General features: G+C 41.2%; 1 protein-coding gene across 1 annotated transcript in view; it reads right to left on the bottom strand.

Moving 5' to 3' along the window:
* The window catches only part of DENND1A (DENN domain containing 1A), a 457019-nt gene that overhangs the window by 254475 nt on the left and 183720 nt on the right, over positions 1–18824 (bottom strand). The window contains exons 7-9 of the mRNA XM_023532960.1: positions 17611–17691; positions 13704–13757; positions 2692–2802 (exon numbers count right to left, since the gene is read on the bottom strand). Of these exons, the coding sequence (XP_023388728.1) occupies positions 2692–2802; positions 13704–13757; positions 17611–17691 (246 nt within the window). The remainder of the gene's footprint in view (positions 1–2691; positions 2803–13703; positions 13758–17610; positions 17692–18824) is intronic.

Raw genomic sequence — 18824 nt, 5'->3', positions numbered from 1 at the left:
TTATTAGACCCTTTACAGAAGTTAGTTGATCCGTAACCTAGCTCAAGACAGAAAACAAAACTTTTGATGTCCCCTTATGCCTCTTCCCAGCTGTACTCTTTCACTCCCTTCAAGGAAACTATTACCTAAATTTTGTGTTAATCATTTCTTTTTGTTTCCCTTGTAGTCTGTATGTGTCCCTAAATATGCCACTTAGTTTTTCTTACTGGAACTTTATATGAATGAAATCATACTGTATGTTCTTCTGTAGCTTGATAGTGTAGTTCACCCTCACTGATACAGTATTCCACTGTGTAACGATACAATTTATCAGTTCCTTGTTGATGGTCATGGGAGCTCTTTCCAGGTTTAAAACACAAAAGCAAATGGTGCTATACTTGCTTGTACAGGTATCCCACTCTACAGGACCAAGAACTGTGTGTAGGTATATGTACACACACACACACACACATCCCCTCTGCCCACAGGTGGACCTGCTGAGTGTTGGGCATATGCAAATAGTTTATGTCACGTGCTCTTCAAAGAGTAGACAATAAAATTCCCTACTACACCTCTAATACAATACCTGGCTTTATCGGACATCTAATTTTTGCAAACCTAGTGTTTTAATCACTGTAGTTTTAATTTGCTTTTCTGTGATTGCTACTGAGGTTGAGCATCTTTCCACATATTCATTAGCTATTGTGTTTCTCCTATTCATGCTTTTTGCCAATGGTAGATTTCTCTTCTGCTTTTTAACTGTGGTAGTTCTTCACGTATTTCAGATATTCATCCTCTGTCAGTTGTATATATGGCAAATACCTCACCTCAGCTTGTGACTTGTCTTTTCATTCTCTGGATATTATCTTTTAATGAACAAAAGTTCACAGTTTCAATCTTTTCCCTTATACAACGTATATTGTGGATTAATTAAATCCTTTTCTATTCCAAGATCAAAGAGATTATCTGCCTAGTTTGTCTTCTAAATTTTGCTTTTCACATTTAAGTCCTTAGTCCATTTGGAATTCAGTTTTGCATATGTCAGATAGAAATTATCCTCCTTTTCTTCCCCATGTGGATAATCAATTATTGAAAAACCCATCCATTTTCCCAAATTTTATAATATCACCTCTGTTGTATATACAAAGACCCCATGCATATATGGTCTGTTTCTACAAACTCTATTCTGTTCCATCAGTCTATTCACGTATCCCTGTGCCATTTCCAGTGTCTTAAAAATTTTGATATCTGGTAACCCATTCTTTTTTTTCAAGTATGTATTGGCTCTATGTTTGGCTTTTCTGTATTAATTATAGAATATGTTTGCCAAGAACAATGTAAAATTCTATTGGGATTTTGAATGGAATTATATGCAATCTACATATTGTTTTGGAGTAAAATGATGTCTTCAATATATCGAGTCCTCCTAATTCATGAACGTGGTCATGTTTTTTCTCTATTGGTGACCATATGAGTTTTTACTTTAAATATGTTAATGTGATAAGTTATATTATTACATTTTCTAGTATTATTAATATTTCTAGGATGAACCCAACTTACTATGAATTATATTTTTATACATTTGCTACTATTTTAAGACTTTTATAGCTATGTTAATGAGTGAGATTGACTGATAAATTTTCTTGTAATGTCTCCTTATGTGGTTGAATGTCAAGTGTCACAAGAGAACTTAGAGTGTATTCTCTTTTTTTTCCCTAGAGTTTGTCTAATTGAAATTATGTATTCCTTGAGATGTTTGAGAAAACATCACTCTAAAATGATTTCAACTTTCCATGTTTGAGTTTTCATAGTAGAATATTGGGAAAAATATAAACTCTTATATTTAGCAAGTTAAAAAAACTAAACTAAAAAGAATGTGAAAAATGTTTATATCGTACACATAGCGAAAAAAAGCTCATTCCAATTTATTTTTTAAAAAAATCAAGAGCCTTACAAGATAAATGGAGAAAGACATGAACAAAATACAAACAGGAAGTAAATCTATGGTTAGAGGTCAGTTACCTCTAATCAAAGAAATTATAAATAAAGCAAACTTGCAATTCCATTTTATGCCTATTTTTCAGCAAAATTAAAACACATATGTGGGTGCGTACGTGCACACACACGCATACACACGCACACACACACACAAAGACAACTCTGGCCAGTCTGCAGTGAAAATGGTATACTCGTATACAGCTGGCAACATTCACGATAAGCAAGCACGGCCTGTCTGGGAAGCAATCTGTCAGCCCATAAGTCATACTGCTTATCAAGTCCTTTGACCTGGTGGTCCCACTCCTTAGAATATGACCTGTATTGGCCAAAAGCAGTCAAAAGATGTTAAACTATGAACAATCGAAATGGCCATCAAGAGAAGAAAGACTTAGTGAATGATGATGCATCCATACCATGAAACATAATACAGACATGTAAAAAATGACAATGATGGAGGCTTATGTGGAAATATGCAAAGTGTTCATAACACAGGATCAAATCGAGAACTATTTGTAATGGACTGTGAAACTACAGGAACAAATGGAATATGCACTGGCATTGTAAAGGAACATGAATCATCACTGAAAACGACATGACACTATCTGAGGGGACTGTGGCTGATTTCTTTTTCTAAAATTTTCTTTAAATCTTCCCAATATATCTTTCAATTAACAGAACATAATGAAAAAGCCTGTCTCGAGACTGTCTACTCACAGTGCTGAGTTTGCTGCAGATGATGAGAATCCGGCGTTCGTAGAGCATGCTGGCGTACAGATGTAACATGTTGTTTACATCCACAGCCACGAAATATTCTGTCAGATTTCTCTAGGAGAAAGGAGAAGGAGAGGTTTGTGGCTGATTTTGTTGGTTCTTATTACAAGCAGTATCTAATAAAAGCGTGAGAAACAAAATAATCAGAACGGATACTCTCCTCTGCTGCTGTCCTCGTCTTCCTACCTGGGAGACCAAACCCCTTTCACGTATGAAATCATGAAATGCAAAGTTGGAAGAGACCTTGGAGACGAAGCAGTCTGAGCACTTACGCCTCTGTGTGGTGACTGCGGTCTGCAACGCGAGGTCACACGCAGCGCTGCGCTGCTTTTTTGTAGGAGTTCCTAATGGTAAGCGGGACGGTAAGTCTTCAGCCTTACGAATGAGGTCACCACGGCTGGGAGGGATACGCCAAGACCGAAAAGTCTAATAAGCGATGAAGACAGGACTGCAGCTCAGATCTTCGGACCCCAGACCCTAGAACTGTCCCAATGCACTGTACCGCATGTCTAAGCAGAAGAAAGTACTCAGGGAGCAAAGTGCGGCTCAGAGTCTGTTCCTGTCTAACAGATCCCACCCACAAAGGTCCCTGTGCTCCTCTCCGGTCACCACTGCTGGTGTCCCCTTTCTCCACAAGTTTACAATCTCTGAAATGACTCGGCTGGAATTAAAGCAACTTCGAATATTTACAATTTCCAGGTATTTCGCTCAAAAGGAAGAAAAAAATCAAAGACAAGCAGCAGCAAGTTGTGACAAAGCAGTGTTTTAACTAGCTTTTGTCTGTAGACTGCGCTTCATTCCTTTAATTAGAACTATATATTGGTACTTTACAGATTTCAGGAAAAAAATGTAATGTGTTTCATTTCCGCAACCCTTTCATACCCACCTGACTTTAATAATACATATGAATATGCTAATTTCTTCAATGTTACAGCTTTTCAATGCCACACAATATGAATCCTCTGAAAATGAAGGGGATGGGGAAGGAAAGAACGCCATTGCCAGGGGTTGCAATTTATAATTATGAAAGATCTATAACCCATAAATTCAAGTAAACCAGGTGGATTTTACATGCAAAATAGCATAAAGTGCTTTTCGACAATATTGTGGGTTGGGAATAAGAACGGGCATTTACCTTACGATTTATTACTGCTTGAGCGGAATACCAGTTTAACCATCGACCTTTACAAATAAAGAGTGACTTAATAGCTCCATACGCTGACTACGAAGTACCAGGCACTGTACCAGGTACCAGGTATGTAAAACCTCATGCAATCTTCACGAAAATCCACTGAGTATTAATCTTTCCAATATATACATAAAATAAGTCTGGGAGAAACCCCGTAACTGATACAGTCAGAATTTGCATTCAGATCCAACCCCATAACCCATATACTTCCCCTTACGTTACATTGTCCCACTCAAGTACTTTTAAACATCTGCAATATACAAGCCTTTACATGTATTATTTCACTTCATCTTGAAACCACTCCTTGAACAGGTATTACCATCTCTGTACACAGATAAGAAAACAGAGCCACAGAGAAAGTGAAGTAATTTGACCAAGGTTAGACAGTAAGCAGAGAAGGCATTATTCAGTCTTGGGTGGGTTTGTCTCTAAACCTATGCTCTTCTTTTATATCACCAAAAATAGTAAAGTTATGTTCGAAAAAAGAAAGCAGAGCATAGTACTAAAGAAGGATCAAAGTATGCTTAAAGAAAGAGAAAAGCATCTGTTACAAAATTATTACCCCATTTATTGAATAACCCTTATGTGCTGGACAACAAGGCACTTTACCTCTGTTCTCTCTAATCTTCCCAAAAACCCTGAGAAAGGCACTGCCACCTCGACTTTCTATACAAGGAAACTGAGGCTCAGGAAGGTTAAAGCCTTCTGAAGGTCAGCCAGCTAGAAAGGGCCGAGTTTCAAAACCGGGTCTCCTGAATTCAAAACTCTTGCTCTAACGACCACACCAACTGGCCTCTTCGACAAACTTGAAAAGCAAAACAAAACGAAAACGAAAAGCAGCCTGAATTAGTCAACAAGCGCATCTCTTTCTTGCCTAGTGGACCGAGGAGTGCTGAGCTAATGATGTCAGGGTGGGTTTGTTCTGAAGACAGTGACATGGCAGAGCTATTCTCGCAAATAAAAATACAAGGCCCTCAGCTGAGCGTTTCAGTAAAATGCTTAACTGCTGATGAATTACATGAATTTTTCTTTTAGGAGAGGATGGAAGGAAAAAGAAAATAGAAATGAGGAGCTTAAAGAAGGCCAGAAAGCCCATTAGCACTTTTGACAGATCCAAAGATAACTCTGAAGCCACCAAAACGTGGCCTCAAGAGTCTGCCAAGAAGCTTCACGCTGGGTAGAAATATGTTACACAGCTTGCCGTCCAAATAAGGAGACACAGCGTCAGAGACAAATCCTGTGCCTTATTTTGGTGGGAGGAAAAAAAAAATCACGAGGATACTTTTGTGGATGGGGAAGGGGACATTTCTGAAATAAAAACATCCCTTGGTTGAGGCATAACCCCCAGGCCCGGTCATGTTCTGAGAGATCCAGGTGCTTGTTCCAAAAACTCTATACAGGTATGTTAAAAATATGTAACATTTAGTCAAATTCTCTCTAAACTGTCATGTACTTTTTTTGGTATTTCTCATCCCATCTGTGCTGATTACCAAGATATTTGTGTCTAAACAGAAGCTGTCTTTCTTATCTGCTTCCTCCCCTGCCTCTTTCCTTCTGGGAAGCCACTGCCTAGGCGGGTGGGCGTGGGTGGGAGTGGTGACAGCCCCAGGAGCCTTGCTCAGCCACGGGAGTGCTGTGGGCAGAGGGGGCCTGGGAAGCAGCTCTAGGGGGGACCTGCAGCTCCGACCAGCCTTACCTCAGAAGAAAACCCGTGGAGAGAGGGGTTTCCTTTCCCGCATCCGAAGCATCCAGGGGCATAAGCCACGCCAGTCCTCAGTCTCTCAGACCTGCCGTGCCTTTTCACACCCCAGACCTTTACTTCTGCTGCTTCCTCTGCCTAGAATGCTCCTCTCTTCCTTGAGGACACACGCTTACTTTTCAAGGCCCAGCTGAAGGTTTCCTCAACTCGTTTGCCAAGCTTCCCTCTGTGCTTCCATGGCAATTTGTCTCTACCTTATAATCACTCAGATACAAGTATGTTTTTACCACTAGACTGAGGTCCCTTTGAGTAAAATGACATACCCCATCATCTAGCAGTTCAATGAAAGAATGAATCAATGAGTGGAGGAAGCACCTGACTGAAGACTACCGCTCCCTAGTTTGGGCACAAGAGGAAACACACCAGCCTGGAAGAGTGACAAGGTAGTATGTAAAGAACATAGTATACGACTTTAGGAAACCTGAGTCTGAGTCAGATGAAACAATCAATTACTTAGTAACAGTGAAAGGCCCATAGAAAAAGAATTGACACTGGCGACTCACAGAGTCGGATAAAATAGTTGGGGGGGTGTGGGTGGAGGGCTCTTTAAGGTACCTGTGGCTCCATATTTTAAGTTTCCAGAAACAGGTAGTTTGTTCATCAGGGGTGGAGGAAGACGACACAGAAGCAGGTATTCATTTCATAGCCAGGTCAATCGTGTTTCTCAGAGGGGTATGATCAGAGTGGAGAGAAGGGGAAATAAGAAGAGAAGGCTCTGTGACAAGTTGTCCTAGGTCAACGTTGAAGCCAGAACGTATTGTGAGCTGATATTTATAAAAGATACAGGCATGCTACTCTCCCAGCACTTGGCTCCAATTTCTGTCTCCTATAGTCATCCAGTCGGCAAACAGTTATTTAACTCCCTCCATGTTTTTAGTACCATCCTGGAAGCTGGACCTAGAGATGAATAAAACATGATCCCCATTTTCTAGGAGCTTAGTGTGGGGGCGGGAGTGGCTTTAGACCTGGAAACCCAATATGCAAACTTGTGTGGTCCAGGCTACACACGTTCTAGGGCTGGCGAGAAGGGCAGAGTCAACTCTGCTGGCTGGACATGGGGGGTGAGGGGAGGCTGGGGAAGATTTGTCAGAGAAGATATGTGGCAGCCAGGCCTCCCAACAGCAGCTCGTTCCCTCTGCAGAAGCGGGGTAGAGGGGTACGTATTCCAGGCAGAGGCAAAGGCAGGAAGGACAATACAGGGCAGAGAAGCTGTGCTCAGATGCTGCAGGAGCCTAGACTTTACCCATGGGCAACAGGAAGCTGCCGAAGGACCATGATACAAGCACATTTGTGCTTCAGAAAGATCTTCTGGGTGGTCTTGTGGAGGAAGCATGGGAGAAGGCAAGCGGGAGGCAGGGAGATCAGTTCATAGCTACTGCCATATTCTAGGCAAGAATGATTAAAACAAACTTTTCAGATGAAAGCTTTGGGTATGGATGCAATAGATTTCTGTAAAGTGGAATCACAGGACTTGACAATAAATTCGACTTGAAAAGTAGGGGAAGGAAGGATCTTGAACAACCGCCAGATTTCCAGGTTACTGTGCACACCTGTCCACTTGCCCAAACAGGTTTTTAAAGGGCGAGTCCATTCATTTAATGAAAGATCAATCCTCCTTCTAAAGAACCACCAATCCTGTCAAGCATGGTGCTGGCCTAGTGTCCTGGATTATAACGCCATCGTGGCTAAGCCTAAATAACCACCCCCTTTATTCCTGACAAGTACTTCTCTGTGTGTCTCACCTGTTAGGAAAGGAAAACCCGGCTTCGAGGGACTATTTCCCAGCGCCTATGCTCTAAAGGGCTCATTTTCTCAGTGCCATTACATTTTTAGGCTCACGGACATTCGTTTACTATTCATGGAGTTTAAGCATTATTTCAGTTACACATAAAGCATGTCCTTCTGAGCATCTTCCCATCCTCCTAGCATTTATTATAGGCCCACTCTGGAGGGCTGGGGAGCAGGAATACCAAGCTGACTGCTACCCAGGCTGGGAAGGGCTCAAGCCCAAGGAAGGTCTCTGCTTAACAGAGACACAGAAGCCTAGAAACTGGGTTTCAGAAGAGGCATGAGCAGCACAAGCTCCTTCGGTTCTCCGGGCTTTCATTTCTCATCTCTACAAAGGAGTGGTGAAGGTCCCTTTCAGCTCTAACCCTCTGTGCCTCTAAATCTAGACAAAGAAGAAAAGGCACCTGACAAAACCCCATTTCCCCCAGGAGAAGCCCCATAATGGCTGCTTGCTGCTAGCTGTTCCTGCTGGCTCCTGTGCCAATCCAGGTGGCTGGGGACTTCAGGCTCACTGTGATCCACACCCAGTGTTAGGAAGCAGGTGGGGGTGGGGGTGGTGATGGGGAGGTAGAATGGGCCGATACAGTGGGGCTTAGAGGAAAAGCGTCTTAGGTTCAATACCTCAGAGACATGAGATAATCCCCACACCAAAGAACCGACTCTAAGCTGGGTACTCCTTGGAGCCTTCGAAACAGATGCTAGTCCACCCCACGGTCTGTCGTTTTATTAGTCGTTGTGACTTCGGCTTCATGCACAGTATGGACTTACTGCACTGCATCTGGAGTGGGGTGGGGGGAGCTTCCAAGGCAAGAGGCTTGGTTTGGTCAGTGGGTCTTATTTCCTGAAATAACTCCTGCTCAGATTATTTTACCATAAGGTAAACCTTTAAAACCCTCTATTGACTTTTTTTTTTTTTTTAAGAATTTAGGTTCCCTTAATTGTGTAGAATTCTTAAAAGGGAATTACAAATTTGGATTCTAAAATAATCTGTCTGAGAAAGAATCCCACAAACTCACATAAGCAATCAAATCAGAGAAGCGTATTATAGGAAAGAAAGCAGGGTTTACCCCGAGGTCAACCTTTATCCCTTTGAGAGAATGGAAAAACCATTAGAATAAACAATTACCTGACAACTCTTGAGAGCAACAATGGAATTCTCCATAATCTCGGTACTCGATAATAGGTCTTTGACTACCACTTCAACTTCATTTTTGAAAGTCACAATGAGTTTATAAATCTTTTCTATATCATGGTGCATCTTTTGACAGAGTGGAGTCTGGGCAATGTTATATGTAACTGTCCATTCTAAATGCTTTACTTACATCATTAACCACTTGGTGTGACACTGGCCAGATAATTAAGGCAGGTTTGTTTAATATTCCAAATGAAGTCTATATGCTTATACATTAATCAAAAGTAAACTTCAAAACCTGGCTGCTAAAAAAAAAAAAAAAATCCCTTCCACAGCCTGTTTACGATGTAATTATTACTACATATCTGTTCGTGATCTGTGACTTTTTTTTAATGCAGGTCGACTATTTAAAATTTATAAAGATTTATGCTCATTTAATTATTGCATGTATAAAATTCACTCCTACACGTTATCTCGACAGAGAAAATGCTGACGAGCAATTACATTGTGATAGTTTTCCAGTAAAAAGAAAATATCTTTACAAAGAATTTGAAGAAATAATGAAAATTAACTTCAACAGGCATGTGAAAGTGGAAAAAATTAATTCTCTACGTTTACATTTCATCGATGTCTTGTAGACGCAATGGCCCAAAGGCCAAGTGAAAAGAACGATTATTTTTCCTTCTCTTGGGGGTGCATTATTCATTCATTCATTCCATAGATATATATTGAGCATCTACAATATTCTAGGTACAGTGCTAATTATGGAGAATCAGTGATTAAAAAAATACTGATCCCTGCCCTTAGGTAGGAGAGATAATATTAAACAAATATTCACACAATTAATTACACTTACGGTAAGTGATTACAAAGGAGAGTATATGGAGCCCTGGAGCCAGAGGCCCATGACCCAGCAGCACCCCAGTGCTCGGATCAGGCTGGCCTGACTGTGAACCTTAGTTTTAGCATTTACTGTCTGGGTGACCTCGTGTCCCTGGACTCTACTTCTTCCTCAGAGCTCCCGAGGGATAACAGCCACACCACAAGGCTGCTGCGAAGATCTCATGATGCCACCAATGGTGCCTGGTTGGACCCACAGTGAGTGCTCGCTCCCCTTTCTCTCTCTCTCTCTCACATTAACCCTTCTCTGAAGCTGTCCAGAAGAATATGATCATCCAGTGACAGAATCAAGTTCCATATCCTAAAGTCTTTTTATCCTTTTCTTTGCTTATTCGCTCAAGTTCATTACGTCCCTTCGAGGAGATGAACAATAAATGTTCACAGACATCTCCTCCCATATTACAGGCTCCACTGGAGCACTGGACTCCATTCCCTACGCTGTTTCCTAGCTTCTGAAATACTGGTGTCAGTGGTGCCTGCTAAGAGAATTGTGTGGGCAAATATACACTGCATGAAAAAAAAAAAGTACTGGTCTTCACAGCCAAGCACGTCAGCAAAAACCTAGACAAGACAAGCTATTAAGAAGTAACGTTCCCAAGCCCTCAACCACAACTGAGACCCCAAGAATTCTAGAAAAGCCAAGGGAAGAAGGGAAAGAAAAGTGCCATCGAAAGCAGCATCTCTGTTGCATCGGACATGGAACCTGGAACTTTTCACTTAATACTTCATTAGTCCCTCCCATTTTTCTTTATTAGATAAGAATGAGGAGGCTCAGAACAGAAGCGCGCAGCTCAAGGTCCCAGGGTGCTGGAGCCCGGTGCCTGGCTGTCTCCCGAACGCATGTTCTCTCCGTTCCAGCACACTATATCGTATTAACAACCCCACGGTTATTGCTTGTTTCAATTTGCAATGCAGCAATTTAGTCATTTTAAATTAATCCTTGAAAAATCACCAAGAGATTAAAATGCAAATTTCAACATGGCTAGAGCTCAAGAGTGACTCTATGTCAAAAATCACACAAATTGGTCCTACAAAAGTTCAAATTCTCCTTAGAGAAAAAGCTTGCCTGCTTCATTTCACATTTGAGATATGAAAAATCGTTTCTTTTCCTTTTATCTCATGCATATCAAAAGTCGACCACAGGGAGGTGGTGGGAGGTGGGTGGGTATAATGGAAACAAAATGCTCTAGTTCCTTACAAACCTGGGTCACTGCACCCCACTTAGAGCAGACCTTGGGCTAATAACCTCAGGTCTGTCAGCCCTGGGTCTCTATAAGTACAATGGGGCTCACTTCTACCTCTGACAGAGGAGCTAGAAGGATTTAAATGGAACCATGTATGTTAGAAGTCTGGCAGATTGTTTTATTATTCCCGCTTGGAAACAAACAAGGCCAGCCTTTTACTGGTTTACAAAGGAGGATTTAGGGGACAATGGGTCATACACAGGGAATTGGTTCATCAGTGGTAAAACCAGCAAAGAGAATGTAAATTTTTTTAAATGAGGGGGGCAGGGGAGGTGGCAGACAGTGTAGACAGGAACTAGAAGTGAGGCTATGAAGAAGACAGGTTTGTTTGTTTTGTTTTTCTCTAAACTATTTCTAATCTCATAATTGTGGTTTTGAAAATTAAGAAATTATCAGAATTTGCAGGTATCTTAAATTTAAATTCTTAAGGCATTCTCGGTCCTTAAAAAAAATTAAAAAGAATCTACCCTAGGCAATAATTGTAACTACAACATTATTTATAACAGCAGAAGACTGCAAACAATCTATATGTCTATTAGTAGGAGAAGCATAGTTAAAGCACTGTGGAGATTTTCAGTAAAATGTGGGGATTTTCAGTAACATATGATGGATATTTGTCTCTTCTCTCTTTTGATGCCATGCTCATCCCATCCTCCCCAAAATTCATAGTAAGAGAATTTTAAAAAACATAAACCCATAAAATAGGAGAAAAGACAACAATGGAAGAAAGACGTCAAAAGTCTTTGGAAGCCAGAAAGCAGAGGTTACTAAAGAAATGGTTCTCAGCCTGGGTCATATGCCCCCCGGAGACATTTGGTAGTGTTTGGAGACAGTTCTGGTTGTCACAGCTGGAAAAGGGTGTGCTGTCGTCATCTAGTGGGTGGAGGCCAGAGATGCTGCTAAATATCCCACAATGCACAGGACAGTCCCTCAGCACAAAAATGGTCTGGCCCAAGCTGTCGAGAGTGCCGATGGAGGTTGAAAAACTGCAGGAGACTGACTTGGTGGCCCAGAAAAGGCTGAACGCTAAGGCTGGGGCCAGGGGTCAGGGAAGCAAGCGTCAAGTCCAGCTCACACCAAACAACTCCAAAAAGGTTAGGAATTGAAGACACCAGAATCTCTGAAGGCCAGGGGAAGTAGGCCAATAAAAATAAGAGTAATTTGTTCCCAAGATTCTCCTTTCTCAGCTCACACAGCTAGTCAAATGGCCTGCCAGCAACCCTCTAGAAGAATAAATATTTGCTTTCTATAAGAACTGAAACAGAAAGGCTTGGGGTATACCAGGTATAGCTGACAACAGGGGATAAAGCATTAGGTCAAAAAACGGGAGCGGGTGTTAAAAGTATACATGCCAAATGTTGATATACCATAACCTACCACCCCCATTTAGCTTCCAGAACACAGATAATTGATTTTACATTCCCTGGCAAGAGAAAACTGACTAGTCCAAAAAAAAAGATTCCAATACTAATAGTTGAGAGTCTCCTACCCAATCCTCCCCCCTCCCTTGGAACCAGGCCTCTGATCCATCATTTACAATAACAGAACTTCATTGAACTTGATTACTTGACATTTACAATTTGTTTTACAGACAACACTTAACAGAATTTCCTTTCTGTGAATCTATAGTAGTTATGGAGAAATCACCACTTATTCCAGTATTTTTAAAAAGCAATTGAGTATATACCCATGAGAATTGAAAGCAGAGACTTGAATAGGTGTTTGTACACTATTGTTCATGTAGCAATATTCACAATAGCCAAAAGGTAGAAACAACCCACGTGTCCATCGATGGATAAGCAAAATGTAGTATGTGATACACATACAATGTTATGCTATTCAGCCTTATAAAACAGGGAAATTCTGACACATGCTACGGCACGATGAACCACAAAGGCATTATGCAGAGTGAAATGAGCCAGACACGAAAGGACAAATATCGTATGATTCTACCTAAACGAAGTGCCTAGAGCAGTCAAATTCACAGAAAGAACTATGGTTGCCACAGGCTGAGGACAAAGACAGAAATGGGGAATAAAGAGATTGTTTAATGGGTACAGAGTTTGGGCTGGGAAGGATGAAAAAGCACTGGAGGTGGATGTTGTGATGGTCGCACAACAGTGTGAATGTGTTTTACACCAATGAAATACACACTCGATGAGGATTAAAATGGTAAGTTTTATGTTATATATATTTTGCCACAATTCAAACAAAGTAATCAAGTGCCTAAGTAATGATGATTCTATATTTAGTTCTACATAGTACTATTTATAATCTGAGTAAGACATTTTGAAAAATACACCTTATGGCTAGGCTAGATATGTCATTCAGCTTGTCACAGTGCAAACATTAACCTCTGCTCCCTCAGACTCAAGTTCACTGCTCCTATTTGTCTTTAAGAAGTGGGGGTGGGGTCCTCACACTTAGACCCACAAATACTTTATTTCACTCTCTTAAAAGTGAATGTACAAATACTGTAGAAATACAATTCCACTTGAGTAAATCTACCCTAATTTGAAAAAAAAAAAAACAACTTTATATGGGAACATTTTATTTACATCAGTAAAAACTGAAAACTGCCTAAATGCACACGAGAGGAAACAGCTAAGTAAACTACATAGAGAATGGAATATTATGCAGCCAACAAAAATGATTCTCATAAATAAAATGGAAAAATGCTTACATAATAGGTGATTTTAATTATGTAAAAATACATTCTAAAAAGATTAGAATGAAGCATCAACATGTTAATAGGTGATTGTCTTTGAGAAATGTGAATAATAATTCCTCCTTGTCTTTATACTTTCAATACTTTTCAAATATTCTCTATTTGTTTTTGCCTTTATAATGCATTTGTGGGGGGGGGGATATAACTTTTTATTTTCTTTTAAAAATAAGTAAAAACAAAAATAAAAATTTAACTTTTTTCTCCCAAATACTCACATTCTCAGGTATGCTGGGAAGTTCTCTGGTATCAGGCACAGTAAAATAAGAATGCTGGAAAAGAAAAGCAAAAGCTATTTATTTTGGCAAAACCATGCAAGAAGCACATTATTCAACAATCAGGTAAATGATCTGAAGACAATGCTTTACTCAGATGAGGAAACAGTTTCACTCGTAGAAAATGTCCATAAAATATTTTCTTTGGATAATGCTAGATTAAAGCCAGATGCATAAAGTCATCTGGTAAACGGAGTCCTTTTCTATGAAAGATGAACTTCTTTGGGAGATATACATGTACAGCTCTAAGAGGTTAAAGGCTAAATTCCCACACAATGTTTGCAGGTTTCTGAACACGTGAAAGCTACAGGCTTCATAATTTATTGTTCAATGAGGCAAGTGGTCTCTAGGGACCAAATATCACTAGGTTCACTCAGCAATGGTCTTTACCAACCAAATCTGCCATTTCATTTCAGCATCTGAGGTTATATCCATCTACGAGCGGCAGGCAAAATCTGCTCCGCAGGCCCAAGTGATGTTAAGGGCAGCTCCAGCTGAAGGACGGCTGCGCTGAGACCATTACAGATGATTACCAGTTGAGAATTCATCTCTGCTATGCATGCTCTGCAAATAAGCCTCCTGACTTCCAGTGCAATGTCCAGTGAAGAGAGCACAATCTCCAGCTCAGTGGAATTGAAAACCTGACTTGTTCAAAGAACTTCCAAGGCAGCGTCTCCATGTAACAAGCATGAATTAAATGACAACAGGCTGAACTGATGACACCTCCTCTGTGTTACTAAAGACTCAGAGGACAATGGCTAGCAGGAATGGAAAGAGCCTAGTGCTGGTCAATTAAAGATGGGATTGTGCAAACGCCAGGGAAGGTCACATGCAGAGAAGGTCGGCTTAGTCTTGAGTTCAAACCTGGACCCCCAAGTGACATGTCAGGAAGTCCCCCTGCCCTACCATTCTTGGATAATTGCAAAATTAAGTAGGTCTCTAAGAAAAATGAGTTGTATAGCCTTCCTGAAATGAAAGGCCCAGGGAACAACTGCAATAATGACAATAACAACAATAATAGTGTGAGCTATTTGCCTAATTTTCAACGGATACTTATTGAATACCTGTTACATTGAAGGTTTAAGGCAAGATCTTCTATAAATATTATCTCTAATTTCTATAACACATTTTAAGGTAGATATTACCTCCACATTACAAATGAGTAAATTAAGGCTTAGAGAAGTAAAGTAACTTGTTAAGGTCACAGTTAGCAGGTGACAGAACTGGGGCTGAAATCGGGTTTGGATAATTAGAGCTATGCTCTTTCCATTATAACAGACTGTGTTTTTTTTCCTGTGCTTTTGATGTGCAAATTATAGCTAAAGCCACTTGAATTAAAATAATACACTAACAAGTAAAAAATAAAATTATTAACAGATAACTTAAAAAAAAAAAAAAAAGACCTCTGTAATGCACTGTTCCAAAATCTGTGTGCCTGTGCTAAAATATTACCTACGAAGTATTATAATAGAGATTATGTTGCATGGAAACTAGTTAACAATATGGATTAAAGTAGTAGAAATATAAGGTTAAATCTGACGCCGCATTTGCCAACTTCCATTCCAAATGGTGAGAAGGGAGGCCCAGGAAATGTTCGGTGTTGAATGTCCCCATGGTGAAGGAGTCACAAAGCGATGGTTGGCACAGTGCGAGGGAAAGAACAGGACCACAGGGTTGACCACTTTATAGCTGTATGATTTCAGGCAACTTCACCTAATGGCTCAGAACCTCAGTTTTTGAACTTGTAAATGGGAATCGTAATGTCTACTTCAGAACTGTTGGGAAGAATGTTATATATGTTAAGTGCCTAGCATTCCATAAATGGTATTTTAATAGAAAATTATTATTGCTCTTGACTGCTAGTTTACATTTCTGTTTTTCTCAATCACCTACATCGGACACATGAAAACATTCTCTTGTGACTAAAGACAAGAAAAATCCAAGACTGTCATTTTCTCAACATTTCAGGCTTTGTAATCTAGATGAGACTAGCACTTCAAAATCAGAAATGCCACATGGAGAGAGGAATCTCTTGTGAACGGGAAAGAAAAAAGATCTGCCTTTACAGATGCAATGGATTGTAAATAGTGAGCCAACGCAATTCCAAAACCAAGTCGTCCCCAAGCTGTCCTTTGAGATTCTGTCTTGCTCCATCGCCCATGAAATGCCGGGACCAGAGGAGGTCAGAAGCATTCCTAGAAACCACTGGCACGAAACAGCCATACCCTCCCTGCAGTGCCTCCTGCCCCTGTGATGGCTTGTCCTTGAGGCCTGGCAGCTAGGCAGGGGAAGGAGTGGCCCTTCCTCCCAGCAGCCGGTGACCCAGCCAAGCGACGCCACAGCTACCTGTCGGATGTCATTACAGACTGAGCTGGTGAGATCGAGCTGCTTAGGAAAAGGGACAGAGGCAAAGGCAGGGCTGCCGCGCTATACGGCAAAGACTAGGGCAGATTTAAAGCTCATTTTTTCATCTTCCAAACAGTCTCCCTTAAGCGACTTTCTGTAACAAGGTTCCTTCCCTCCCTGTGCTCTATTCAAATGAACAAGAACCTCTACAAGTTCCTTTTTCTTTCCTTCTTTCCTCCCTTCCTCTCAACACTCATGGCCCAGTAGAAAGAACGCTGGCTTGGAAGTTAGCCCTGGGTTTGAAAACCCCAACCTTCCTACTCATTAACCACATAACCCTGGTCGGGCAAGTACCTGTTCCTCTCTAAGCCTCACCTATGAAGGAGAGCACTAACATCTATCTGTAGTTGTTTTGAACATCAGAAATGCGCACTTGGCAAAAATCAGAAACTTAGTAAATAGTAGAACTATTATTAGTTTATCAGCAATATTGCTTTCAATTTGATTATCATGAAAAAAAATTGTAAGATATGTTCGTTTTCTTTAAGAAGGCAAATACCAAGATAATAACTACTAAACACCAAGACTATACCTGATTCTAATGAAGTTGAAAGACAAAACTTTTTAAACATTCAGAGCCCGCAACATAAGGGTCTGTGCAATCAATAGCTGGCTAAAGGGTGTCCATCTGAGAATACGATGAAGGTGGTGACAAGGGTCTGACCTAGGAAATTAGAGAATTCCAAGAACTGAAATACTGAACCACACACATCACTCTGATCAGTGGCAAAATCACGACCAGGACTGGAATCTCTCAATTTGCAGTTTGGAGTATTTTCCACCTTAGCACACTACAGAACATGTAGCATGTATAGAAAACAGTTCGAGGGCCTATGCTAGGCACGCTCCCGCCCTGTCCCGGTGGGGGAGGCAGGAAAACGATGGTTCCAGAGTGGGGTGACTAAGTACTGCTAAGTGCACAAGACGGTTGGGCCAAAGAAAAAAACCCTAGCTAAGCCTTGGTGGGTGTCAGGGGAGGATTTCTCATCATTAGAATCTGAGTTCTGAAGGATGAATGTGGGGCACCCTGGTAGAAAGGGGAGAGGTGGTGTTGAAGGCTCAGGGGTGGCAAGATGGGCTCCAGCCAATGGGCATGCACAGAAATGCTGAGGGGCAAAGCGTGAGGCGGGGGCCCCAGGACAGGAGCTGAGGAGACAGGTAGGGGACAGTCGTCCAACTCTAAGCCCAGCATCTGCCATCCAGGAGATGCTAGTGGTGACAGCAAGAAAGAAAGGAGCTTGGGGACATTTGAGACCCATTGCTCATGGAATCCCAGAGAAAGGAAGAAATGCAGTTCCCTGGCCTGCCTAGAGCCCAGAGGTCTCAGAGCACTTGGCGGTAGGGGTGGAGGAGGTGCAGATGACAAAAGACGACCGCTCACTCCTTCTTGCTGTTAACAGAGGCATCGTTTCCCAGTGACTGCTAACATTCTGCCCCGACTTACCACGCTGAGATGAACAGACATTCCTGGGTCAGGGATGGGAAGTCTGTGCAGGGTGTCGAGAAGCTCATTCCACTGACTTTCCTGAAAGAAATAACAGGCCTGAGTAACAAAAGCAAGGCTGAGCCCTTAGTCAGAAACCTGCAGGGAGGTCTAGGCACATAGTGAGCTGGGGGTGCCCATGACTGAGGGGCTAGGGAGGTGCTGGCTCCAGCATAGAAACAGGTTTCATATTTAAGTAGAGTTAGACAAAAGACACTGCTTATGGCTTAATATGAGAGCCAAATAGATCCTCCCACACCAAGTATGACATTTTCCACACAGTGAGACACCTACCATGACCGCCTTTTATGGATCACATACCATAAGCTCCCAGTGAATCTATCCTCTCGGCTCCATAGCAACAACTTTTAAATGAAAACAATCCTAGCTTACGGGGCGGGGGTGGTGGGGAGAAATAACGATGACACTATAGGTCTCGTCTTCATCATCATTACCTTCCATTAATTTTATTGAGTGTTCACTGGATACACACGGCAGCCTCCAATTATGGAAAGTTAAAAATGAACTACGTACAACAACATGCAATATAGGATGGTGGCTGTGCATTTTAATTAGTGAGACGGAATGCAAAGCAATACAAATTATTCCACTGAAAACAGATTCACCTTTAAAACGCTCAGAACACTGTTTACAGAATTCTTCCCAAACCATTTCTCCCACCCTGTGGAATTCTCTATATTAATATAGTAATAAAACATAACATTTGTGTCCATTTGCTATCTGCTTGTTCCTCACAACCACCCCACTTTACAGATTGAAAACTGAGGCTCTCAAGGGTGAAGCAACTGGCTCAAATCAGTCAGTTAGCAAGCTGCTCAGCCAGGAACAGGTTTTCTGTGTTCAAGCCCAGAGCCCTCCACATTGCTGGACGGCTGTTTCTGATAGTGAATTTAAAGTAGAAGAAAAGAGGATGAGCCCAGATTAAAAGCCTGTTTCAATATGAACTCTGATAAATTACTCAAGTTTCTCGCAGAGGAGAGAAATGTATGTGTGCATGCACACAAGTGTTTAATTTTGCTCTGAAACAATCTCAAATTTACAGAATAATTGCAAGACAGCACAAAAGTCTTTTTTATTTTCTGAACTATTTGAGAGTAAGTTGCTAACATTATACCCTATCATCCATAAATATAAAGGACACTGCCCTATATAAC

Source organism: Pteropus vampyrus, unplaced genomic scaffold, assembly GCF_000151845.1.
Source record: "Pteropus vampyrus isolate Shadow unplaced genomic scaffold, Pvam_2.0 Scaffold95, whole genome shotgun sequence".
Lineage (NCBI taxonomy): Eukaryota > Metazoa > Chordata > Mammalia > Chiroptera > Pteropodidae > Pteropus > Pteropus vampyrus.
This window is presented reverse-complemented; position numbering and strand designations above follow the sequence as displayed.